General features: G+C 46.0%; 1 protein-coding gene and 1 long non-coding RNA gene across 3 annotated transcripts; one reads left to right on the top strand and one right to left on the bottom strand.

The window, feature by feature from the left end:
• Positions 1-1,172: 1,172 nt before the first annotated feature.
• LOC129864077 (general transcription factor 3C polypeptide 4-like) lies at positions 1,173-10,640 on the bottom strand. Of its 2 annotated transcripts, none has more exons than XM_055936662.1 (5): positions 10,300-10,640; positions 5,082-6,815; positions 4,829-4,959; positions 4,073-4,161; positions 1,173-3,679 (listed from the first exon to the last, which is right to left on the bottom strand). In XM_055936662.1, the coding sequence occupies exons 1-5, from the start codon at positions 10,603-10,605 to the stop codon at positions 3,615-3,617; spliced, it is 2,325 nt and encodes a 774-aa protein (XP_055792637.1). In that variant the 5' UTR covers positions 10,606-10,640; the 3' UTR covers positions 1,173-3,614. The 2 variants fall into 2 exon arrangements, with proteins under 2 accessions (XP_055792637.1, XP_055792638.1); XM_055936663.1 differs by having other exon boundaries at positions 10,387-10,640.
• LOC129864078 (uncharacterized) lies at positions 10,063-12,644 on the top strand. Its single transcript, XR_008761051.1, has 2 exons — positions 10,063-10,197; positions 10,294-12,644. It is a non-coding gene; the product is annotated as an uncharacterized LOC129864078 (long non-coding RNA).
• Positions 12,645-26,203: the final 13,559 nt, after the last annotated feature.

The following is a 26,203-nucleotide window of genomic DNA, read 5'->3' as shown; positions in this document are numbered from 1 at the left end:
ACATTCACAAGGCCGCAGGGCCAGGCGGATTACCAGGACGCGTACTCAGTGGTGGTGAGTGTTGTCAGACTTCAGCCACCCAAGTCATAGACTGTTCTTTCTGCTACCACACGGCAAGTGTTACCAAAGCACCAGGTTTAGAATCAACAGGACCCTGAACAGCTTCTACCCCCAAGCCATAAGACTGCTAAATAGTTAGTTAAATTGTTAACAATAGCTACCCAGACTATCTGCATTGACGCTTATTGCACAATTTTTTGGGGGACTCATCACATAAACTGCTGCTACTGTTTACTATCTACCCTGTTGCCTAGTCACTTTATTCCTAGTTATATGTACATATCTATTTCAATTACCTTGTACCCCTGCACATCAACTCGGTACTGGTACCCTGTGTATATTACATTACTCATTGTGTATTTATTATTACTGTTCTATTATTTCTCTCTGCATTGTCAGGAAAGCCTGTAAATAAGCATTTCACTGTTAGTCTACACCTGTTGTTTACGAAGCATATTTACAAATAAAATTGGATTTGACACATCCCCTCAGACTTATTTAACTCTGGCTGAGAGGGGCCGACACCATGTTGAGAATGAGCTTAATTAATGTAGCAGTAAAACACAAGCCTCCCTGCTCATGCCCTTTGTACTGCTACTTCTCAGTATTAGTTCCACTCCAGCGGCCCCATGCTCAAGAACAAGCAGCGTCTCTAATGATGGACACGTCCCCCTCCTCCTCTCCACACAGCCCCACCACTGGTCTCGGGTCACTGCCCCGGCCCCTCTGGGGACAGAGAGGAGTCTACCCATTAAAGGACCATGTTAAGTCTGCTTTAAAACAAACCCCCCAGACTCACTTCATTAGCAGGGACAAGTTAGTTAGAGGATGTGCCTCAGTTTGGAGCAGTTTAAAAGCTGAGGAGAGAAAAGTATTATCTCAGGGGTTGTGAGCAGAGTGAAGTGACTTCAGAAAAACATTTGTTCTCCCTAATGTTTCTTGTGTGTTTATTTTTGGGGTGCAAACATTGCAGACAGTCGTGTTTATCTCAGAGTTAGGGGACTGTCTGTTACCAACGTAAACAAACATTGTTTGTTTAGGGTAATAAAATTACTATGGAAGATTCACTTTTTCCATATTAGACTAATTCAATGGAAAAATACTCAAAAATGTACAAAGACTTAAAAAAGGTTTATTTACACATCAGGAAAATATCATCCAATGAACTCTTGGTTACAGATAAGGGTCATGGAAAAGTCCTGATGACCCCATCAAATACGATAGGGACATGAAAGTTGGGAAACAGCACAGTGACAAAGAAAAAAAGGATTTACAGCACTAGATAAGGGAGGAGTGAGTACTGTCATATTTGGGTACTATAGGGATCAGCGTCTCTGGCTTTACAGCACTCCGTTAGTTGACATGAGATTGCCAAATAGGACTAAAGGACAGAAGATTGGGTAGTCCAGGTGAGACATTGCAATGGAAACCCTTTGTCCAACATCAGCCTTCCATTCTAAACTATGACGTGAATGAGCCGACTACTCAAAACATGACAAAATACAGAGGTAAGAAATCAACATGAACACAAAAAAACACTAACAAAAACCAGATGGATTTGATCCCATAAGACTGTCCAGTGTAATGAAGCAGCTGCAGTGTAAATGGATGAAGAGATATTTGGGTTCTGCAAAATGCAGCTGTATCAGAGGCTAGTGGGAGGAGCTATAGGATGACAGGCTCATTGTATTGGCTGGAATGGAATGAAAGGAACAGAGTCAAACGCGTGGTTTCTATGTTTGATACTGTTCCATTTATTCCATTACAATGAGCCTGTCCTCCTATAGCTCCTCCCACCAGCCTCCACTGACTTCTGTATACATAACAGCATAGGACATATCAAATTCTAACTAGATAAACAAACAAAAGGAATAGCATATTAAATAAAAGCGTGAAAAGGTGTTAAGAAGGCTTTACGCGATCCAGCCATTGACATGAAGGCTATAAATATTGTATGCATAAAGAATCCTCCTTTTGAAGTCTTGTGAGAGCTAAGACAGAGGAAGAAAGGGAGGGGAGACGGTAATTACTGGTGGAAATGATCTTTGACAGATTATTCTATTAAAGTAGGAGGTTGTTCAAACAAACACAGCTAACCTCTAACAGCACTGGTCTCCACCTATCAATGACAAGAACATTCTCACCTGAAGAAACACTTCCCCTTGACAAACAAGACACTTACTGGGAGCCAATCACATGAAAAAATGTATGCTCCGTATAACGCTACAGAGTTGGTCTAAGAAAAAGATCCCCACTGGTCATTTTGAATGAGAGAATATTGAATGCTAATAATTCGCAAAGTGCTAGTTTCTAATGAATGATTCAAAACCTGAAGACGTATTTTCAGTGTGGATCGTCAAAATACTGTGGTGGCACACATACTACCGCCATATCGACCACAGAAAACAGGCAAATTATCCAAATTTACTCAACTACTAATCTCTGAACATGTCTACTGATGACAATGGGCTGAGGATTCTGGGTAAAACTCTGGCTCTCTCATCAAGTGTTGAGAGCTGCGAGCCGGGCCGCTTCCTCTCGCAGGGCTAGCCCCAGGGCAGCCTATCATCTCCAGTGACACCAGAGGGAGGGTGGAACCTCACCCCTCTGCCTGGCCAGGACTGTGCATGGGGATGTAAGGGATGAGACGACAAGATGGAGAGCAGTGCTGTTACTAGCCCAGTCTCCTAGGTCCAACTCCATCTTTGATCACTGGCCACTAACCTCCATGTCTCCGAGATATGGGGAAGGAGTGGGAGGGGGGACCGGCGGGGAGAGCACATCAAGTACACATCCTTCCCAAAGTAAAAAAGGGTTAATTGTATTTAACAATATGCACTCTAACCCCCCCCCCCCCCTTGATTAGAACGAGCATCACATCTGCCTGCCGCCCGGCTCTGTTCCTCATTACTGTGGAATCTCATTACAATCAGCACCCATGGGAGACACAGCATCAGTTTTAAACACTTTCTATCCCTCTCTTCCTACCTCACACTCCTCTCTCGCCTCTCTTTCTCTCCGTCTACAATATCGGAAGTCCTCATCTAAGAGTCATTTTTTTCTCCCACATGCAGCATGGAAATTGCTTTACACTGCCAATTAAAATAACATACATTTAGATTGTTTCCCCTCAGTCAGTGAGGATATGTATGTGTTGCTCTCTAATGGCAGAAATAAACCTAAAATAAGGCTGACACGCCAAGGCCGCCCCCCCCTTGTTTTTGCCTAACAGAATAACACACACGTGTTTGGAAATGCAGTAACAAAGGAGGTTAACTTATGGGTCTGAACTCAGAGAAAAGGTTAGATCCATCTCCACACACTCAACTTTCTCTCTTAATAAACCATATTCTTATCAGTGGGGTTTCAAATGTATATTCAAAACCTTTATTTTTTTAAATTAAAAGGTTGTGGTATAATTCATTTAAACAAATAAATAATGCTTGGCAATAAGTAACAAGTAAAAATAAGGAAAATTGTCCATCTAGTCCAAGCAGGCGCACAAGTGTTGCAGGCAATGTAACCCTGGCTCTCCACAAGCCTGTCCTATAGTCCTAGAGGAGAGGAGAGTCACAGAATGTACACGGACCCTGCAGTATCCTCTTGATCCAGTCTGGGTCTGCAGTGAGGAGGGTGGAGGGACACAGGGGAGGGGGCACACTAAATAATTAAGCTAACATTGAGTATTTTATCAGATTCATCCGTTCAATCACAAATCACCTGCTCCACTATTTGAGCAGTAAACAGACAACAGATTGATCACTCAGCAATGTTAGGCTTATTTAAAATCATATATGCTGACAGTCTGACAACTAGTAAAAACTAAGCCTGAGAAAAATGTAAGTACATTCTCAAGTACTTTCTTATATTGTGTCAATGCTGTATAAGAAGATATGCTGATCAGAGAGCAGGATGAGAGTGAACTGCCAGTTAATACCTGCCCTGGAGAGACAAAGAGGACAGAGTGAGTGTCAGAGAGAGGTAGAGAGATGGAAAGTGACTAGCTGCTTACCCTCAGGCACTGGCAGTCTGGCGATGCTATCCTGCAGCAGGCAGCGTCTGTACGCGAGTGTCTGGCACGCCTGGTAGGACAACACACACCTAAAAGAAACGGGCATACTTCAGATGAGCACTAACACTGTAGGAGGGATATCTCAATAGTGGTTTCCTCTCCTTGTCTCCTTCATTTGCAATGACTGGGAGGGAAAAAAACAGAATAGGTGAACGCAAATTCCTGGTTGACATCCTTACTCAACACATACCTAGGAGATGGGGAGAGGAAACCACTTTAGACTATTGAAATGTGCTGTGGGACATGGAGGCCGCAGACTGTCCCAAACTGTCCACCAGGGGCAGCATATCTCATCCAACTACTGAGCGGTATGGTGGGATAGAGGAAGACATGAGCAGTACACCGGTAAATATCAAAAGGTGGTTCTGTGATAATAAACAAAGAATCAAAAAAAAGCATTTAGGTGCTGTGTGTGGAGTCACTCGTCAGTGTCAGCCCAGTGTCTGTGGACCTTTGGAGAATTCTCCTTCTGCTTAGTATTGTTCAGAATTCAGAGGCTTATGCGCCCTAGTTTACAGTGGAAATCTCATAAAATGTGATACGGTGGCATTCATCAGTAAATGCAATTGACTAATGACTAATTATCAAATTATGAAAATAATATGGAATGCCTAAGAATTAGAAACCCTGGATTTAGATGATAGGAATCAGGTGATTGGTGGTTGAAATATTGAAGAAAGGGTTGATGGCAATTACCTGAGCCACATATGTCCGTTGGAGCAGACAGCCTGCTTGCGGTCTGTGAAGGGCAGCACCTCCTTACACAGACTACAGTACTCAGGGAATGTCTGCTTGTTCATCTTCTTCTGGATGTGACCTATCAGGACCTGGGGGTGCAGAGAGCAAGACGTGTTGAATCATGCACAACAACAGGGTAAGCCGAATGTTCAAACAGTCGTCTCTATTGCTCAGGCTTATAGCTCTGGAATAGGACCACAGAAGGACTAACCTGGGCAGCCCTGTCCTCATACGTGGGGTCGCTAGTGAGGAAGTCACAGACACCCCGCGTGGGGATGCTGGTGTTCTCAGTGATCCAGGTGTGAAGGTACACCTCCCCCAAAACCCTCTTCATGTGCTCCCTGGTCAGGTGGGCCTCCACCGCCTCGATCCAAGCTATCACCTCCCCCGTCTGCTCCTCCAACGCCCGGGCCTCTGGGTCCTGCAGCTTCGACACCACCTCTTCCCCTCCTCCACCCTCTCCCGCCACGCCCCCCTCCTCGTCCTTCACAAACACCTTGGAATCCTCGTGTGTGGGGCGCCAGCGTGCCTCCACAGGGGCCTTCTGCAGGGACTGGTAGAGCACCCGCACAAGGAAGAGTTTTAACCTCCACAAGTAGGGGGAGCCTGTGTTGTGTACCTTGTCGTCCAACTCCTCCTGCAGCAGGGCCGGGATGCGTTTGTCCCTCAGCACCCTCCAGCGTACCAGGTCCAGCAGGTCAGTCTGTTTGAACAGGCTCTGGACCGGGGACTCCAGCAATTCTGCCGCCGCGTCATTGGGCGTCTTCAGGGTCACAAACTGGACCTGGTAGGGCCTAGAGACCGGGTGCTGACCGTTGGTCATCCCCTCAGTACTGACCAGGGCCAGGTACGCCCCGTGGGGGCTGACCGCGATGCCGTGCATCCTCCGACCTGCCATACCCTCTGGCAGCACGATCTCCTCCTGCTTAAAGGCCACGGCCATATCGGTAAAGATGGGCGTAAGCTTCTTGACCGTCCCGTCCATGGAACAGGTGTAGATGGAGCTGCCCTGGCGGCTGGCTGTCATGGAGACGATGGGGGTGGAGTGCAGGCCAGTGACGTGTGAGTTGTGCACGTTGAGGCCCGCCTTGGAGATGAGCAGCAGGCACCAGAAGAGGTAGGAGCCCCTGGCCGCCACCACCAGGCTACAGTTACAGTTCTGTTTGGGGTGGAACAGGGAGATACACTTGATGTTGTGTACAGGGATCTGGTCTGACTCCTGCCAGAGGACCACTGGCTGGCGCAGGGTGAAGTAGCCCTTCACCGCCTTCAGGTTGACAGGCAGGATCTTGACGGGCCCTAACTTGCTGCCCACGATCAGGCCGCTCATCTTGCGCCCGCTGTGCTCGTACTCCCACCAAGCCAGCACACTGGGGGACAACACCCCAGACTGGATGGTGTTACAGGACAACACAGAGTCCTTCCCCAGCATGGGCAGGCAGAACTGCCACACCACCAGGTCTCCGTTCTCCATCAGCACGGCCAGCAGCACCGTTCCCACGTCTTTACACTCGTTGTTGGTCTGGACGTGCTGCGTGGTGCACACACTGGACCACTCCATCCGTACAGGGGTCTGCATGCGGTAGCGCCTCTGAAGCTCAGCCAGGTCCAGGAGGTTAGCCTTGGGGGGCTGCCCACCCTGCACGGAGTAGCCTCTGCTCTCCAGGCTCTCTCCATACAGCTGGGTCAGGTCAGCCACCACAGTCCACTGTAGACGCTTGGTGCTGCTGTGGACGGTCAGCCGGTGGTCCAGGGTGAGGGAGGCTAGGAGGCACCGGCCATTGACGTCACAGCCCAGGGGGGACCAGCTGGTGTACAGGATGCCCTTGTGGATGCCCACGGTGGGATTGAGCACTCTGTCCAGCATGAAGGACTGGCTCATCGCTGGGTCACTGGAGCTGGAGAACTTGTCTTTGGCCCTCAACAGCTCTTCTGCTGGACCTACCTGGTGGACAAACAAATGTTAGTCATAAGTAATCTCATTTGATGGGGAGAAAATAAAAGCAACTTCTAGATAATATCTAAAATCCAAAACTTTTTGCATCAACATCAACCTAGATTGCTAGCTCACGTTAGTTAGCCTGTCCAATATATAGTATGTTTGGCAATGGGATAAATTGTTAATTGCAGCCATCAGTCAAAAAGTAAACACATCAGGCAGATGCTAGATACTTTTGGTCATGTGGTGTATGTGGACACCTGCTTGTCAAATATCTCACTCCAAAATCATTGGCATTAATATGGAGTTGGTCCCCCTTTGCTGCTATAACAGCTTCTGTATGGACCTCACTTTGTGCATGGGGGCATTGTCATGCTGAAACAGGAAAGGGCCTTCCCCAACTGTTGCCACAAAGTTGGAAGCACAGAAGTGTATACAATGTCATTCCATGCTGTAGCGTTAAGATTTCCCTTCACTGGAACTAAGGGGTCTAGCCCGAACCATGAAAAACAGCCCCAGACCATTATTCCTCCTCCACCAAACTTTACAGTTGGCACTATGCAGTTGGGCAGGTAGCGTTCTCCTGGCATCCGCCAAACCCAGATTCGTCGTCGGACTGCCAGATGGTGAAGCGCGATTCATCACTACAGAGAACGCGTTTCTACTGCTTCAGAGTCCAATGGCGGTGAGTTTATACCACTCCAGCCGATACTTGGCATTGCGCTTGGTGATCTTAGGCTTGTGTGCAACTGCTCGGCCATGGAAACCCATTTCATGAAGCTCCTGACAGTTCTTGTGCCGACGTTGCTTCCTGAAGCAGTTTGGAACTCGGTAGTAATTGTGTGACAGATGACAAACTATTTTTACGTACTACATGCTTCAGTACTCGGCAGTCTCGTTCTGTGAGCTTGTGACCTACCACTTCGCAGATGAGACGTTGTTGCTCCAAGATGTTTCCAGTTCACAATAACAGCACTGACAGTTGACAGTTCTAGCAGGGCAGAAATTTGACGAAATTATTTGTAAAAACAACGGAAAGGTGACATCCTGTGACGGTGCCACGTTGAAAGTCACTGAGCTCTTCAGTAAGGCCATTCTACTGACAATGTATGTCTATGGAGATTGCATGGCTGTGTGTTTAATTTTATACACCTGTCAGCAACGGGTGTGACTGAAATAGCCAAATCCACTAATTTGAAGGGGTATCCACATACTTTTGTATATGTAGTGTGTATATTCTGACTCTGCCCCTGTGATAGAGGACTAAACTCCACTAAAGTGAAGGAAGTTTCTATTGACTCCACGAACAGTGTGGAGAAGAGACTAGGCTTTGTGGAATCTAGCTCCGACTACATCGATTCGCATATGTTTGTCATCTGTGTTTGTGCCTTTATTTGTTTGGTATTTTGACTATCACACTATTTAATGTACATCCCACCACCTACAGGATTTCCCAAATTATTTATAATATATATATATATTTTAAGAAACTAAATCAAACAACGTTCCTGTTAAAAAAACATCTGATCCCTACACAGGCTCAAGGGGAACCTGGGAGGGAGGGTCTTCCGGCGCCAGTACCCCTTGCAAGTCTTCAGATGTAAAATCCTCAAGTTCCAAAAGCTTTTATGCCGCAGCCACAATAATGTCTAGTTTCTTAGACTTCTTTTAGACTTGTGCCTTACAGTTTACAAGTGTGTCCATGAACGCCACAAAATCCACCTTTTTAACAAACAGGGTATCTTTTGACTGGCAGCAAACATTTACTACAGGGTGTGGTGGTGCGTCTACCATCTCTTCACTTGCATCACTTGTTTTCTGAATGCTTTTAAATTGACTCTGCATAGGAGATTCGATTGACCGCTCTAACTTTTGCCAACTCAATCTCCTTCACCCTCACAGGACACTCCAGGAACTCAGGATCATGATCCCCACCACAATTCCAACACTGTCATCCTTCTACACACCGTTCTTCAGTATACTCTGTCCATCTGCACACACTTGAAACATGGCCAAATCCTTTACAATTCTTACACAACAATGGTTTGGGGACGAAAGCTCTTAAAGATTAAATAAAATAAAACATTTAAATGTATTTAACTAGGCAAGTCAGTTAAGAACAAATTCTTATTTACAATGACGGCCTACCCCGGCCAAACCTTAACGACGCTGGGCCAATTGTGCGCCACCCTATGGGACTCCGAATCACGACCGGTTGTGATACAGCCTGGAGTCAAACCAGGGTCTGTAGTAACGCCTCTAGCACTGAGATGCAGTGCCTTAGATTGCTGCGCCAATCGGGAGCATAACCAAGCTTCACATGTGTAGGCATTTGCTCTTTATCAAAAAACAACAGTACCGACAGACTTTCATATTTTTCTCCATTCACCCATCGGGGTCAGACGGCGGGCACCAACCACACCAGGAATTCTCTTCAGGGATTCAACCTGAACATCCGTCATCACCCCTGAGATTACTCCATTGATGGGCGCTCTACTCTGAAATTCAAAACACAAAACTTCTGTTGCTCGTATTATATTGAGGCTCACTGCAATCTTCCTCTGTTCTTCAGAAATACAATTCATCAAAAATAAGACCACTCCTGGTCACTTTGACAGACTCCACTTTCCCCAGCGCATACTTCACCATTTGACACCTCAGACTGGGTTTCCCCACATATGTAGCCTTACTCAACAAACGCATCTCAACAAGAAGCGATTCATTATCATTCATACACTTATCCTCCACTCCAATTTTAGACAATGTCCTTTTTGTTCCAGTTTTCGATACTACTGTTGTCCCTTCAGAACATTCGTCTTCACCAACTTTGCTCGACGCACTGCTCGATTCCAACTCAGCATCCACTTCTCCCATCTTTTCCTGAACTGAAACCGTAGTCCTCTCAGAGGTTGTATTTGACTAACATCTATTGAAAAAGTATGGATTTCAGCAAACAAAGAAAATCACTCAACTACAGAGGACAAACATGGGCACACGGTAGGCATTTCATCATTTACATTTTTTAAAAGTATTGACCTTGGGCAAATGGTTTTAGAAGTGGGGGGGCATAATATATTTTTTAATTATACAGTTGGATAAACACTCCAAAATAGCCCTACCCGACCACTCAGACGTTGCCACATTTTGAATCACATTCCAATGATAAAACTGGGGAGGACAAAAATGCAATTTCAGAATGTGGAGGGGACATGTCCCATGTCCCCTGTCCCCAGTGAAAGTTGCACCCCTTTTGGGAGATAGATTTCACAAAGCCTGGTCTCTGCTCCACTCCGTTGGTGAAGTCATCAGAAACGTCATTCACCAAGGAGTGTAGTTTAGTCCTCTACCCCTGTGAATGAACTCAGCTGGAGCCCCTCCCATGAGAAAGGTAAAACAACTTCACAACTTGTATTTTGTATTGCACGGTTTTGAGGTATGGAATGAACGCAAAGGCAAGCTTGCTAACTAGCTACATGTGTGAAAGATTCACCTTGAGTTCACAGACTTGGTCCGGCACGGGAATGGAGGTCCGGTGCAGCACCAAGTCTTGCTTATTGCCGTGAACATCGCACACTACCTCCATCAAAGAAATTCCACTTGTGCTTGAGGCCGAGATTCGGTGGTCCTCAGACCACGTGAGCGGCTCCAGGCCGCTGACCGGACTCAGTAGCTTTATCACCGGATCCCTCTTCACGACTGGCCCGAGTGCTGCCCAGGGATCATTCTCCCGTTCGGCTTCGGTAAGTTGTCCTACCTCTACCCTATCCGGAGCGCGATTTGGGCTGCAAGCCGCCATTTTCCATGTGAAAAATAAAACAACGCGTCACCACAGAGTTTCTGAACCGTCACTACGGCGAGGAGGAGGGACATCTCATACCACTAGGAAAAATATCCGCAAAGCTTCAGTGTAGAGATCGGTTGCAGTGTAGAGATCACTAATATATAATGCCTAAATTCAGGTAGAGATAGCTAGATAACATCAGCAAGTTTGATATCCAGCCATGAGTATGTATCTATCTTCATTTAGTCAACGAGTTAGGAATACTTTTTATGGTAGAATATGAACTATTACAATGTATCATAATACAACACAGTGATAAAGTTTGAGATAACAGCATGACTGTCTCTGCATGGTATTTGGTATTTATTAGCATCCCCGTTAGAAAAATAAATAAACATATATTTTTTATTACCCTACCAACTAACCCTATACTCATTTAAACCCACCACCGTATTCCATTACTAACCCAATCTGATTCTACCCCAGGTCAAAAGCCTGAGAGGAATTTGTGCATTTTTATTAGGATCCCTATTAACTAACGCCGTAACGTTATCTAATCTTCCTGGAGTCCAACACTAATTAATAAGACATTACAAACAATTACAAATTAAGACTTTACAAACATTTAACAAGTAGACAATACAGACAATTAAAATACCTGACAGGAAACACATTTAACATTCAGTTGATGCTTTCTATTTCCTGCCCAGTCATATGGTCTATCACATTAGATGTTCTTTCTACTTCCTGTCCAGTCATATGGTCTATCGCATTAAATGTTTTTTTTTCTTCTTGAAGGTGGATTTACTTTTTTCCTGAGAAATATGGATTGGTAAAGAGTTCCATTCAGCTATGACTCAATATAAAACTGTAGATTTAAGGCGATTTGTCCTTGGCTTAGGTTGTCTTAGATGCCCGGAATTTACCTGTCTGGTTTGGTTGTTATGCATGTTGCTAGTATGTACTAACTGGCCTGAAAAATACTGTGTTTTTTTAAAGATATAACATTCCTAAAGAGAATCAGAAGACTGGATAGTAATTTGTTTTCAATGTGAAGCCATGAGAGATTCTGATGCATTTTAATAATATTCATACTGCTAGAGCAACAAAGAGCTCATCTGGCAGCCCTGTTTTGAGCCATTTGAGCTTTTTTTTTTTATATCTTTCTTTGCTGCAGATGACTATATAACTGGACAGTACTCTAAGTGTGATAGGACCAAGGATTGAATCACCTGATTCAGAGTGCTAGATGATACTTACTCTGAACATTTTCTTGCAATAGCAATTCACTTAACAACTTAATTAAACAAATTAAATGTAATGCGCCGAATACAAGAGGTGAAGACCTTACAGTGAAATGCTTACTTACAAGCCCTTAACCAACAATGCAGTTTTAAGAAAATACCACAAAAAAAGTGAAAGATAAGAATAACAAATAACAATATTAACTATGTGTTCTGACCAGGATACAGCTGCGTCCAATATGACATCTAGTAGTTTTTTTTCACTTGCTCTACATGCGTTCTATTCATCAACAAATTCAATTGGAAATCATCAGCAAGCAACCTGGGGCGGCAGGTAGCCTAGTGGTTAGAACGTTGGACTAGTGTAAGAAATTGTAATAGAGACTGGAAACTAGTAATAACTACATTTCAACATAAGCCATATTTTATACAAAATACACATACTCCTCATTTCTCTTGGACATATGCTGGACTTATTAAGACACCAACTACAGACACACATAATTCCCCTCCCCCATGATAACCATAGACACACAACACAAGGTTGGAGCTCAAGACAAATAACTATCTCAGGAACCAATGGAACGTGGACACCAGGCCTGTTCAGGACTACCCAAGACCCAGATCGACCAATCGGAAGGCCAGACTCGCAGATCAACCTACTTTGCTTGTTGTCTATATAAAACTGTACAACTGTTGAAACTACCCTCTTTTCCGGACGGTTCCATAAGAATCAGAAAGAAAGAGCCTTGCTGCAAGATTTTACTAAGATATCTTTACATGTGATTAAACGGCCTTTTTATAAAATTATCCACCTCGTCCTATTGTCTCCCCTTGTTCTCCTGTCAACAGTAAACGTTTTATCAACACTAGTAACCGAAAGGTTGCAAGATCGAATCCCCAAGCTGACAAGATAAAACATCTGTTGTTCTGCCCCTGAACAAGGCAGTTAACTCACTGTTCCTAGGCCGTCATTGAAAATAAGAATTTGTTCTTAACTGACTTGCCTAGTTAAATAAAGGTAAAATATATATACATATCTTGAACCAAATACAATACATTTAGTTTTAGAAATGTTCAACACCAATTTGTTCATATCAACCCACTCAGACACCATTCTTAGTTCACTACTCAGTACATCTCTCAGCTCATCACATTTTGATGCTGCGCTATACATTGTAGAGTCATCAGCATCATGACCACTCTTGCTTTGTTCATTACTGAAGGTAAATCATTAGTAAAAATGGAGTAGAGAAGTGGGCCTAGGCAGCTTCCTTGAGGAACACCAAAGTGTTCCTTACTGTTTGAAAAGCTGCCATTAAAAAACACTTTTTGCCTTCTCTTGGATAGACAGATTTCCATCCAGGATAGAGCTGCAGACTTAAAACCATAACATTTGAGTTTACCTAGTAACAGTTCATGATCAATTACATCAAAAGCAGCACTGAAGAGACACTACCACTCAACACCCTGTAACTCTTCTGAAGTCAAATCTCGTACCCCCAAGGTTTCTCTGCAGCTGTCTCCACATCTATTTTCTGTGACTTGCGTGCCATCTCTGCAGTACAGTTGATAACCAACGCTAAGAAGCCAACCTTACTGAAAAATACTGTATATCACTCATTGGCCTATCCCTCTGTTCTGGCACAGATCTACTATTCACAGAGATACTCTCAGAATCCCTCACCCTTGATCCACCCTCCTACTTTCTTCACTGCATCAGAATACGACATCTTCTGCAGTACTTTGACCCCGGCCACCTCAACCTGCCTCTCTGACCCTGGCCACCTCAACCTGCCTCTCTGACCCTGGCCACCTCAACCTGCCTCTCTGTCTCTGGCCACCTCAACCTGCCTCTTTGACCCTGGCCACCTCAACCTGCCTCTCTGTCTCTGGCCACCTCAACCTGCCTCTCTGATCCTGGCCACCTCAACCTGCCTCTCTGACCCTGGCCACCTCAACCTGCCTCTCTGACCCTGGCCACCTCAACCTGCCTCTCTGACCCTGGCCACCTCAACCTGCCTCTCTGATCCTGGCCACCTCAACCTGCCTCTTTGACCCTGGCCACCTCAACCTGCCTCTCTGACCCTGGCCACCTCAACCTGCCTCTCTGTCCCTGTCCACCTCAACCTGCCTCTCTGATCCTGGCCACCTCAACCTGCCTCTTTGACCCTGGCCACCTCAACCTGCCTCTCTGTCCCTGTCCACCTCAACCTGCCTCTCTGATCCTGGCCACCTCAACCTGCCTCTTTGACCCTGGCCATCTCAACCTGCCTCTCTGACCCTGGCCACCTCAACCTGCCTCTTTGACCCTGGCCACCTCAACCTGCCTCTCTGACCCTGGCCACCTCAACCTGCCTCTCTCGTACCGGACAACTCTGATCCCCAGCAACATGGGCACCCATACAGTTGACAACGTTTTCCACTAAAACAACACATTCCTCTGTTCCATGTCTTCCTGCACACTTCCCACATCTTGGGATCTCCCTCCTACACACTGCTGCAACATGCCCATAAACGTGACACCTGTAACACTGCAGTGGATTCGGCACAAAACCTCTAACAGAATAACTTGAATATCTTAACATTACTTTGTCAGGTAAAGACCCTGAATCAAAGCTCGAAAGAACAGACTGTGTCACCTCTGTTTCACCACACTACTGTAGAAATGTGCTGTATCACTTGCAAAGATAAAACACTGGGCCCAAAGGCATGCATTATAGTGACATACTCTTAATAAATAATGAGTTATTCCTTACCTGACAAGCGAGACATCAGTCATGTAATCTGCCTAGTGGGCTTTGCGAAGGACACCTAGTGGGATCATTAATTGTGAAAATATGAAAACTATCCTATACTCTGCTGTAGATGTGGACTTTGGTTCATGTCTCTCTGAGACCACTCAGTATGTGTTGTGAGATGAGACACTGTACGCTCCTGGACAGGGCAAAGGGCAAACTGCTGTGGTCTCCTGAAGTGCAGAGAGCTACAGAGACAGACAGTGATTTGTTGCAGCCCTACAGTACAGTAAAACGTCTCTCATCAGAGCCACAGCCCGACTCTCACTGAGGTGACAGTGGGATTTCACCAGGCACAGTTATTTGTCACAAAACAAATTGTTACAAATCTGTGAGACAAATATAGAATAGCGCACCGACCGTGTCTTAATCTCCATTTTTCTGTCTTTTGTTTCGATAATCGAAATGAATAAATAAATGCACGGACCTTGGTATGTTTCATTCGTAATGAAGCGTGTAGCATATGAATATTGCAGACACCTGCTGTGTGTCTTTGTTGGGTTTTGACTTGGGATGATCCCAGCTAGGGATGTATGCGAATGTCAGATTAAACATTCATCGAACGCTGTCACATTAACTCACTTCACTTTCTGTCATCACATGTGGTGGAAGCCTGGTCCAGATGGGACAAAGCCCTCATCCTTCCTTCATTTATTGTTTGATAGTGAGTTTATTCCAAAGACTATATGGTATTAATTTACTGTATATGTTATATATAGTGTTAAGGTTATGGATATGGATGGGGTCAGCAAAGGTCAATTCACTCCATTGACAATTTCCACCTGCTGTCATTTTATCCTGTAGTTTTTACCTTTAAATCCCCCAAACCCTCAGTAGACTACAATCCCTTGTTATGTGCTTGTGTACAGCATCAGTGGAGGTGGTTGCCTGTATGTTGTAGGAACCCCACAGTGATGTTTTGATGCATGGTTCATCATACGTGTTTTAATCATTCAGTCTCACAGACACCTCCCAGGGGGGAGCTGCTGCAGCGCATTACCAGCTACACACAATCACGGCTATAATCATCATGACGATAATGAAATGTATTTAGAGCACATCAGCGTGGGTCATTCGGCTCAGGAGACTGAGGAGATGTTAGTTAGTGGGACGGCAGCCGTGAGGCGGCTCGATCGGGTGCTCAGGACCCTGCCGGTATCCCAGTGGAGACTGGCACATCGGAGATTAGCGGTCATAGCGGTGGGCTTTGCTCACCTTGAGTGCCGTCAACTGTGAAAGCCTTACCTGACAGGTGTTGCTCTCAATCAGTGCTCCTCTGCCCCCCATGCTGTCCTTGGGGGGAAGTTGGGGACCAGGCGAGCCCCCCCAATCCTTTCCCTGACATCTAACATGGTAGGTAGGCCACTGAAACACACTGGGAGACCCTTGGTACCTACTATAAATCCGCTTTCAATGAGAAGTCAATGATTTCTCATCTGTGGGAACCAGAACCACAACACTCAGTCTGGTTATTTTGAGTTGTTAAGTCACCCCAAAAGAGGGCAAGGTGACACAGTGTCATGATTTGTTGTAGGCCTATTTTACCTGTGAGCCTGGTTGGTTGTCCTGTAATATCCTGTTAGAGTATGTGTTTGCTTGAATGAGTGTGTAAGATGTGAAAAACCTTAATGATAAAGTTGTTGGCTGTAACAATAATATTTTGTCTGATATGCATGACTTCTCTCATTCAGCCAGCAGGCTTCATATTACCTTACCTTACATCTAGAAACAACATACACATAGAACCTTTACAGTTAACCATGGATTAGGCCTAGTTGCAGTTGATATTTGTGTCATTTGGGAATGTATCTTTGAAATATACAGTACCAGTCAAAAGTTTGGACACACCTACTCATTCAAGGGTTTTTCTTTATTTTACTATGTTCTACATTTTAGAAAAGTAGTGAAGACATCAAAACGATCAAATAACACATATGGAATTATGTAGTAACCCAAAAAGTGTTAAAAGCAGCCAACAAGTGCTCAGCATATGTGGGAACTCCTTCAAGACTGTTGGAAAGGCATACCTCACGAAGCTGGTTGAGAGAATGCCAAGAGTATGCAAAGCTGTCATCAAGGCAAAGGGTGGCTACTTTGACGAATCTAAAATATATTTTGATTTGTTTAACACTTTTTTGGTTACTTCATGATTCCATATGTGTTATTTTATAGTTTTGATGTCTTCACTCTAATTCTACAATGTAGAAAATAGTAAAAATAAAGAAGAATCCTTGAATGAGTAGGTGTGTCCAAACTTTTGACTGGTACTGTAGATAACTATAGACGTTTGATGATGAATTATATATGCTCTGCAAGAGCTATTATTATGTGGTGTGTTTGTATCTCTCACTGGGAACTAGCTTATTAAAGGAAACGTGAAAATTGATTGGAAAAGTAGTTCCTGTGAGACTAACGAGCAATGCTATATATCCACAGTGATAATGGCTGAATTATTCATTGTGTGTAATGATTAATTAAAAAAGGCCTCAGGTCCTGTGGCAGGTACAGGCTGCTGAGGCACACACTGGCATTCCCAGACGATGTGCTAAACATCTCTCTCCTCTCTGTCTCCCCTTCTCTTTCTCTCTCTCTCTCCTTCGCTCCCTCTCTCTCTCTGTTCTCCCTCTTGGTTCTCTAGCCCTCATGCCTTCCTTCAGTGACTGCAGACCTAAATTCAAATCATTGCACCCTTACTGCAAAACATGAGAGTCATTTTAATTGCAATAATCTACTTAATCGTCTCACTTTTAATCCTCTGTCTATTATAATTCCTTTATAGGCTTCCAAGTAAATTAACACTGTTAACTCTAATAATTTTTGGACAGCATGAATTTGAGCGAGTGTCTTTATTGTAATTTTTATCACATCTCTATGACTGCACACATTGTTCAGTTTCTTTTTTGTCTGTCCAATAATCCTATCTCAATTGTGTCCCAGTGTTTTCAGAGGCTGGTGGCTTGCTGTTCGTTGCTGACAGGGCCAGGTGTGACGTGGCTGTGGCTGTCCTCTTGCCTTTACCCTGCTCTAGTCTTGGCAGCTGGTGGTAGGCAGGCTATGCCCAGTGGCTATGCAAGGGGAGGGCCAGGAGGGCCGGGGTCCAGGCCTCTGTTTGGGCCCTGCTAATGGAATGGGACTGGACCGCCCATATGGCACTTGTGGGAACACTGGGGCTCTGGAGGTTGGCACACAGAGCCACCAGTCTCCCTTTAGATATTGAACAGGACAAGGCCAGACCCGTGGGCTCGCCCATTACCCGCCAGGCATTATGGGTCCGTTTGGGGATGGAGAGTAGAGATAACAAAGATAGAGGCCTGTGCATGCCTACTCTAAGGACACCCATAAGAAGTCAATATACTCGTACAGAAGCTGCTACAAGCACAATTAAAGGACAGATGTCGTCATTTGTTTGCCATTTTTGTAATGCGTTCACTGACCATGCTCCTCTTACTTACAATTTTGTTGGGAATCCATGTAAACCCAAACCATCAGGTTCAGTGAAACAACAACTGAGAGGATGACATTTAGTTGGAGGTCAAGGAAAAGTTGGTCTGCCAGGATCCATGAGAGGCTAACCTAATGTACAGACTAGAGAACAGCCAGGCCCTGTGATGGGAAGCAATGAGATGGACAGGGGGAGAGCAGTACGCCACCACCATCCCACTCTGGCACGGGCCCTTTCTGGCTCGGATCTGTGCAGCATAGGACTAGGCTGGGGGGAGGAAAGCCACATGGGATGGGAGGAAAGAGGAAGGAGGGAGGGTGTGTGTGTGTGTGACGGGGCTGCAGTACAGTCAGAATGACTGCCCCGAGCTAATGCTTACCCTCTAGAATACCTTTGTGCTCCTTACTGTACCATACATGCAGTCGAAAGCAGATCTAAAATGATCTCTTCAGGGTGACACATGCAATTTGTAACGCAGACCTAAAACAGAGAACTAGAAGAGGTCATTCATATGAAGTCGGCAGAAGCATACAGCTTGACCCAATCTTGCCCTTGTTTCCTCCTAATATGCCATTAAAAAGTGAGGCCAGACTTTTAAACAGGTCACTCACTGAACTCTTCTTCTCCTCCTCCTCCTCCTCCTCCTGCACCACCCATCTCCCTGGAACTGGAACAAAAGCCACCGCCACCTCCCCCACCTCCCCATCTCCCGCTTTTCCGTTTTATTGGTGACAGCTGCCGCGAAACAAACTCGGGGAGAGAGAGAAATGATGTGTCAGTGGAAGGTCCTTTAGCCCGCACTGCTAATCTGTCACACGCCGTTTGTTTTTTACCGTTCCTCACTGCTCGCTCGCAGACTGGCCGACAGCGCGCACGCCGCCGTAATGGCGACAGATGCTGACCCGCAGAAGTGTGAATCTTGCCGATTTCTCCCTGCTGTCAACCTGTAAATTACAGCTATCGGGAGTAATTAGACCCAATAAAAGCCTTCCAAGGTTCACCCCCCTAGCCCTGCCACACACACACACCCGACACACCACACCACACACACACCGTTGGCCTGACAGTGACCTGAGAGTGAGGGATTATGGGATGGACTGCGGGCACTGACCAGTCACTCCATGACACACCATGTGTCACTCCTCTGATTTTTCTAGACATTTGTCTGGCAAAATGGTTAGGAAGGTCAATGCCCTTGTATAAATAGTAGCCAACAGTGTTTACGATACAATCATTCCAAAAGATTTGAAAGGTTGTGCTTAAAACCTAGTACTGTACTTTAAGTCGATGTTGAAATGGTGAAGTTCCATGGACCTTGTAAGAAGTAGCCTCTTAGCAGGGATCTTCAGTAGAACTCTGTCTGGTCTTCGAGTGCCTTAGTACCAGTAATAGCAGACCTTCTAACAACAAAAAAGTTGTACCTAACCTTGCAGAGGTGAATCTGACTTGGTCTACAGTTTGAACCTCTACCAACACTCTGTGCTTGTTGATTTGAGTGAGGCATGTATACATAGATCAGTCCATGGACAGTGACTGTTCCTCTCAGGGCCATCCTCTCAGACTGAGGTTCCCAGTGCCCTCTCCTTGCCCTGGCATCCATGTACAAGCCGGCTGCACCACAGTTCCCACCACTTCCAAGCATGCTCTTAAAAGCAGCAGCGGTGCCCCTTTAAGTAACTCACCTAATATGAAAGGTCACACAGCCAGGTCTTGTCATCCTCTCCCTGCCTCTCTGTCCTCCTTCTCCTCTTCCCCCTCCTCCCTTTGCTATCCCTCAGTGCCCACTTCCTGACCATCAGAGCCAATCGCTTTCCAGCCTCACCTCCTCCGCTACCAATGCCGAGCGGCAATCTGTCACCCGGGCACGGGGGGATGCCACCCCGCCGGCCGCCTTCCGTACACTGCAGTAATGGCTTCTGGCAGCCCCAGAAAGATAAGTAACCGGCAGAAAAACGACATGGAGGGAGATAAGGGAGGGATGGGTAAGGGGCAGTTAGTTGAAGACCCACTCTCACTTTCAAACTGCCCCCACCTCTGCCATTATTCGACCCCCGTCCCCCCCGTCTCACCCTGCTTTGGCCCAGTCGCTTTGCGCGATACTTCAGTGAATAAATGAGTCGTTTTAATCCGACTGACAAGCTGGCATTCCCCAGCCCTGCCCTCCATCTGTACTGGCGGCCAGCACAGCAGCAGGCCCCAGGCAGCCCGGTGTGCCAATCCAACACACAGCTTATCCTGGCTGTAGCTTCAGGGACAGAAGGGTTGGAGCTCCATGCGGCAGCTACACTCTCCACCAAAGAGCTATTTATATAAGAAAGGGATTAGCCGCCGCAAGCTTTGATGGACTGGAAAATAGAAATACATTTAGAGCTGTTTACTCAGTGTCTCCTGCAAAGCTTCTGTTATCGTTACAGTGAAGATACTGTAAAAGTCAAGGTTAAAAGGAAGCATATACATTCAAAAGGCTGTTTGTCTGATGTATTTCACAAGGTCACAAGTTCATTGTGGTATGTAAATGTCCTAAGTCAATAATATGTCAGTGATGCATGCGACTTTATTAAATGTGAAAATCCTTATCAGGACATAGTCTTAGGCAAGTCCACCGACGCGAACTGTGGCAACACCATGGAGAGTTTCATATAATTTTTTGTTGTTGTTGACCCCGACATTATGGATTTGGCTAATCGACTGATATATTAGAGATTATCATATATTATGATAATTATATAATGCCTCAACCCCGGATTCCATTCTTTCCAGCACTGAGGGGTTAATTTTGCCCTGTCATCTTTGGCACAGCTTCGGACCACATGTACCATCGTTCCCTCCATCCTTCATCCTCCCAAAAACCCAGAGAGAAGGGAAAAAAACTGGCCATAGGAGGTGCTAAACCCTGTGTTCCATTTCCTCTCTCCTCACACACTGTTCTATTCCCACCATGGGACCTCTCTCTCTCTTTCCCTCTGCCATGTGTCACCTCGAGAATCGTTGGGAAGGGACCGATAGCATTTGAGTGCCCAATTAAGCGCAGGAGCTTAGCTCGCCACCCTCCCGCGGCCCGTTCAGGCACGTCACAGGTGAGAGGTGTGCCATCTCCACTCAGAGGCATCGCTGCAGCCTCCCCCTCACACTCCTGCCCCCTCACTCCTCTCTGCTGACTTCCCGTTGTCTGTCTCTCTCTTCCCTGTTTAAAGCTCCCCCATAGATTTGATTGCAGCTTATCCCTGGAACTGGAGGTTATGACTGTTTGATCCATGGCTGCTGAAGCCTGTGCCAGTGATACACTGGGGTTGGGATGGATACAGATTATTAGTAGGAGAGATACTCTGACAGTTTTTTGCTGCCTTTGGTGAAAGATTTAGCACTGTTGCCTTATATTAGCCTGGTAAATACATAAAGTAAATATTGTTTGTAAGCAAGGTCAACATGTACTCATTATCACTAGGATTCAATAATAGCTAGATTTAAGAGAAAATTACAAGACTGATTTCATTAAACAGCGAGGAACGTTTGAAGTATAAAAGGAGTAGTTTATTCCCTTTACAGTGGCATCCAACCAAAGTCCTTAGAACGAAGGAACGCTATAGTGGATTATTTAGGTTAGCTAGACCGTGACAGCTGGGCAGCATTGAACGCCAACCAAATTTACTTAAATCACACTTTTTAAAGTATATTTTGTGTAAGTAAGTTAATATCTCAGAATGGTGTTTCATGTATTATTGAACACCAGGGCAGAGACAGTGTAAAGGGATGGCAAATGTTTTGATTGTGGATTGGAGGGGTGGGGTGTGGAAGGGGACTGGGGGTGGGCAGGGTTTGGCATCTCCCTGTGGCCACAGAGGAGCATGGGCCCTGTTAAGGACTTTGTGAACGATACCCGCCTCTCGAGCCATTCCATATTAACCAAGTGCTTTGTAAGTGTGCCATCATTACTATTCATCACAAATAAATACTTTAGCACAGAGCTTAGCATCCCGCTGTTTTACAGTTATCCATTATTTCTGTCGACCGGCTGTCTGGTCTGGTCTGGCCCCTTCCCTCTCGCGGCTTGCTGCCTCCTCTGTCACTGTTCGTTCCCATGCCCTTCAGCCCAGTGGCCAAGCTTCCCTCCCTGTCCAGTGGCCAAGCTTCCCTCCCTGCCCAGTGGCCAAGCTTCCCTCCCTGCCCAGTGGCCAAGCTTCCCTCCCCGCCCAGTGGCCAAGCTTCCCTCCCCGCCCAGTGGCCAAGCTTCCCTCCCCGCCCAGTGGCCAAGCTTCCCTCCCCGCCCAGTGACCAAGCTTCCCTCCCTGCCCAGTGGCCAAGTTTCCCTCCCTGCCCAGTGGCCAAGCTTCCCTCCCTGCACAGCGGCCAAGCTTCCCTCCCTGCCCAGCGGCCAAGCTTCCCTCCCTGCACAGCGGCCAAGCTTCCCTCCCTGCCCAGTGGCCAAGCTTCCCTCCCTGCCCAGTGGCCAAGCTTCCCTCCCTGCCCAGTGGCCAAGCTTCCCTCCTTGCCCAGTGGCCAAGCTTCCCTCCTTGCCCAGTGGCCAAGCTTCCCTCCTTGCCCAGTGGCCAAGCTTCCCTCCCTGCCCAGTGGCCAAGCTTCCCTCCTTGCCCAGTGGCCAAGCTTCCCTCCCTGCCCAGTGGCCAAGCTTCCCTCCCTGCCCAGTGGCCAAGCTTCCCTCCCTGCCCAGTGGTCAAGCTTCCCTCCCTGCCCAGTGGCCAAGCTTACCTCCCTGCCCAGTGGCCAAGTTTCCCTCCCTGCCCAGTGGCCCACATTCTCTGCCCTCACCTGTGCTCTAGTCCCCACAGGACAAGGGGGCCAATGGCCTGCCCTGCCTGCCCTGCTGTCTGCATGCTCACCAGAGATTGTCCTTCACTATCCCTGTTTCAGTCTTCTTTCTCTCTGCTTTCTCTCTATCTATCCTTCTCAAGCTATTTCATTTCCCTCGTTATCTTTCTACTATTTCTCCCTCTCTCTCTCTCTCTCTCTCTCTCTCTCTCTCTCTCTCTCTCTCTCTCTCTCTCTCTCTCTCTCTCTCTCTCTCTCTCTCTCTCTCTCTCTCTCTCTCTCTCTCTCTCTCACACACACTTAACACGTGATCACAGACACTGGGGAAAAATTCCACTGAACCCTGTCCTCTGTTAGCGACAATGTTTTTTTGGAAGGTGATCCATCTCTTTCTCCTGCCATCCGCTGGTTGGTTCCAGCGCTGCGCGGCGTGTGTGCTGGCGTGGACTGAGCCTGGGCCAGTATGTTCCGGAGCTGATGAATTGCAGGCGAGATGCGGGGCGGCAGCCGGCGAGGAGCGGCGGCGAGCTGCCGTCATGCAGCATCAGCGTCTGCCTGTGTGATGGGGGAAATCGGAGAGACAGCGCTGACAACTTAATTTAACACAGAGCTGGGGGAAGCCAGAGTGCCACTGTGCTCTGGATAATTGATAACTCTGTCATATTGCCACCACACCACACCTGATTAGAGAGAGGGACAGGATGGACAACATTAATGCAAAAAGTTGCACCTGACCAATACACTCCTCCTGCATTACAGATAGATTTCAGGATATTTGTGTACCTCTGTGTGTAATATGCATGCCAATTGGGTCCTATGTGCCTGCAAGTGCATGTGCAAGTGCTCATAAGCACTATGTGTGTACATGAATAGGCCTATGTGCTTACCTGTGCCATGTTCCTGTCTTTTTGAATGTGTGTGCTTGCATTCGGGTTGTGAGACGTCCGCACAGTATATACAATACTAACCATCTTCGCTCTCTGGCACCTGTCTGATGCTCCTGGATCCTAACACCCCTCACTGAGCCTTTGTGGGCCTCTGAGGAGAGAGACAGCTTCCTGGTTCCCCCTGACGTCCCAGGCTGGAGACCCTGTTGTGCTGGAAACTGGTTGACTGCTAATGTCTATTAATTACACATAGACACTCTAATATCAGCATCTGGCTCCTCCATGCTCCTTGCAGTGATGCTGATACTGTGTGGTAACACCTTGTAGATGCAACAATGTAATAGCATGGGCTGTGAGGCTACTTCCCTGCTACTATATGTCTACAGTATTACCTAATAAAATACTAATGAGTTGTAAGCATGTTTACTCAAACATGCAATTAAGTGAAATGGAATAATTATTATTCAATCTGTTCTACTACAGTGGACCAGACCATGTATCCTCCCTCTCTTAGGTCAAGGAAAAGGAGACAAGGTAAGAGTAACAGCATGTAAACACAAAGACCTCTTGGGTGCTTATACTATTGACATTGAGCTAATAATAATACCTAGAGGTCCATCCTCCCAGACCAACCCTCTCCTCATGGCCATAACAGGATACAGCAGTGCCCCACCCTGTACTACACACCAAAATAAATGAGCAATTGACCACAAAGTGTCAGCCAGTCATAATTCCCTTTTAATTTTATTTTGGGGCCTGAGCCAGGCCCCTCCTTCATCCCTCCAACCTGGTTACTGGCTGATGACAGTATGGCCTGAGTGACAGCGGAGGGCTGTGGGGGTCTTTACCAGGATTCAAGGGAAGGAAATACAATAACCAGGCAAGGCCGTCTCAGCCCTCACACAGCTACCACTCTGTTTGTCTTACACTTGAGAGGGATTTATGTCCCCACACACATGCGCACGCACACATTCACACACACATCCATGCACACGCACGCAAACTCTCACGAACACACACGTTCACACAGTCGCACAAACACACACAGGAACACACAAATGTGCATGCTCACACACACACCCGCAGAGATACATGTATATACATGCACACTCAAACACAAACCCACTAATACTACTCTATATGAGGTTATTTATGTCTTCATTTATACAGCTTGGTCTCAATGTGCGGGTCACAGCTGTCCAATCCTCTACAATCCCACAATGCCAAGAGTAATACCTCCTTTTGAACAGCAATTTATTTTCCTCTCTCAGTGTCGTTATTCAATAGTAAAGGTGTCGTCATTAGAATGTATGCTTTCACAACCCGTAGGAAAAGGGCAGGCGCTGAATGGGATTCACTCTCCATTTACGTAATGAAACAGAGAAGCTAGCAGATGCAGCCTAGAACTCTGTCTGGGAGAGAAAAACCCAAATAGTGCACATCTTTTGTAGCATATTTGCCCGAGAAGTGGGTTCAGTCAGTGGAACAAAATGGAGAAGGTTAACGTTATCCTAGCAGATGAAGGAATTCTTCATGACATTCACTCACTGCAGGAATTTTCTTGCCAGCAGCATTCAATATTACAGTGTTATACCAGTGTACTGGCGGTGACTGTAATGTTGTCATTGTATATATAGTCACACAGACAAAGGAGTTCTCTCACCTCAGATAATGTATGCTATTTATCTATTTATTAAGCAAAAAAACACACAAAACTTTTTCCCCTCAAGTGAAGGTCCTTATTGGTAACATAAGGGGTAAGCATATTTTTCCAGTCCGGTCTCATTTAAGGGTAATTCCTATGTGAGTCTGGCTGTTTGATCCCATTGCCCATCTGAAGTAATTAAAGGGTTATTAGTGAACAGATATTCATGCTCACTCGCTCCTGCCAACTGTTTCATGCCATCTGCTGCCTGTGCACGTGCTTTGACATTGGACATATTCTGTGGAACCAACGCTGGTGTTCAACGCATAGGAAATGAACAGTACAGTAATCACGATCTGAATGTAGAGGCATCCGTGTCACCTCAACATGCAGGATGTGTTTCTTTGTGTAAATGTGTGTGTGTGCAAAACAGAATTGTTTTTGAAAACCTAATTGTTATTTGTGGACTCATTAACCTGTTTTATCTCTCAGCCTATGCTAGCCAGTTGCGTCATAGCAACAGCTTTACATTAAATCTGTAGATAATGGTATTTTGTATTCTACATTTAATATATATATCTCTCTCTCTCTCTTTCCCCACCTCCTCCCTCCTCTTCTCACTCTAGCTCTCCTCTCTTTCTGTTTCCCCCCCCCCTCTTTATTTTCAGTAATATTGAGGGGATTAGCCCTGCTGGCCCTTTGGTGGTTACTGTTTCATTTGATTCTTATTCAAATCTTAAGAACCTGCTTTATTATTCCTGCTTGATACTACCTTAATAATCCAGCCCACCCTGGTTGTGTGTTTTTTTTTTAAATACGAAAACAAGTGG

Source organism: Salvelinus fontinalis, chromosome 10, assembly GCF_029448725.1.
Source record: "Salvelinus fontinalis isolate EN_2023a chromosome 10, ASM2944872v1, whole genome shotgun sequence".
Lineage (NCBI taxonomy): Eukaryota > Metazoa > Chordata > Actinopteri > Salmoniformes > Salmonidae > Salvelinus > Salvelinus fontinalis.
Note: the sequence above shows the minus strand (reverse complement) of the source record. Positions and strands in the feature narration are given on the sequence as shown.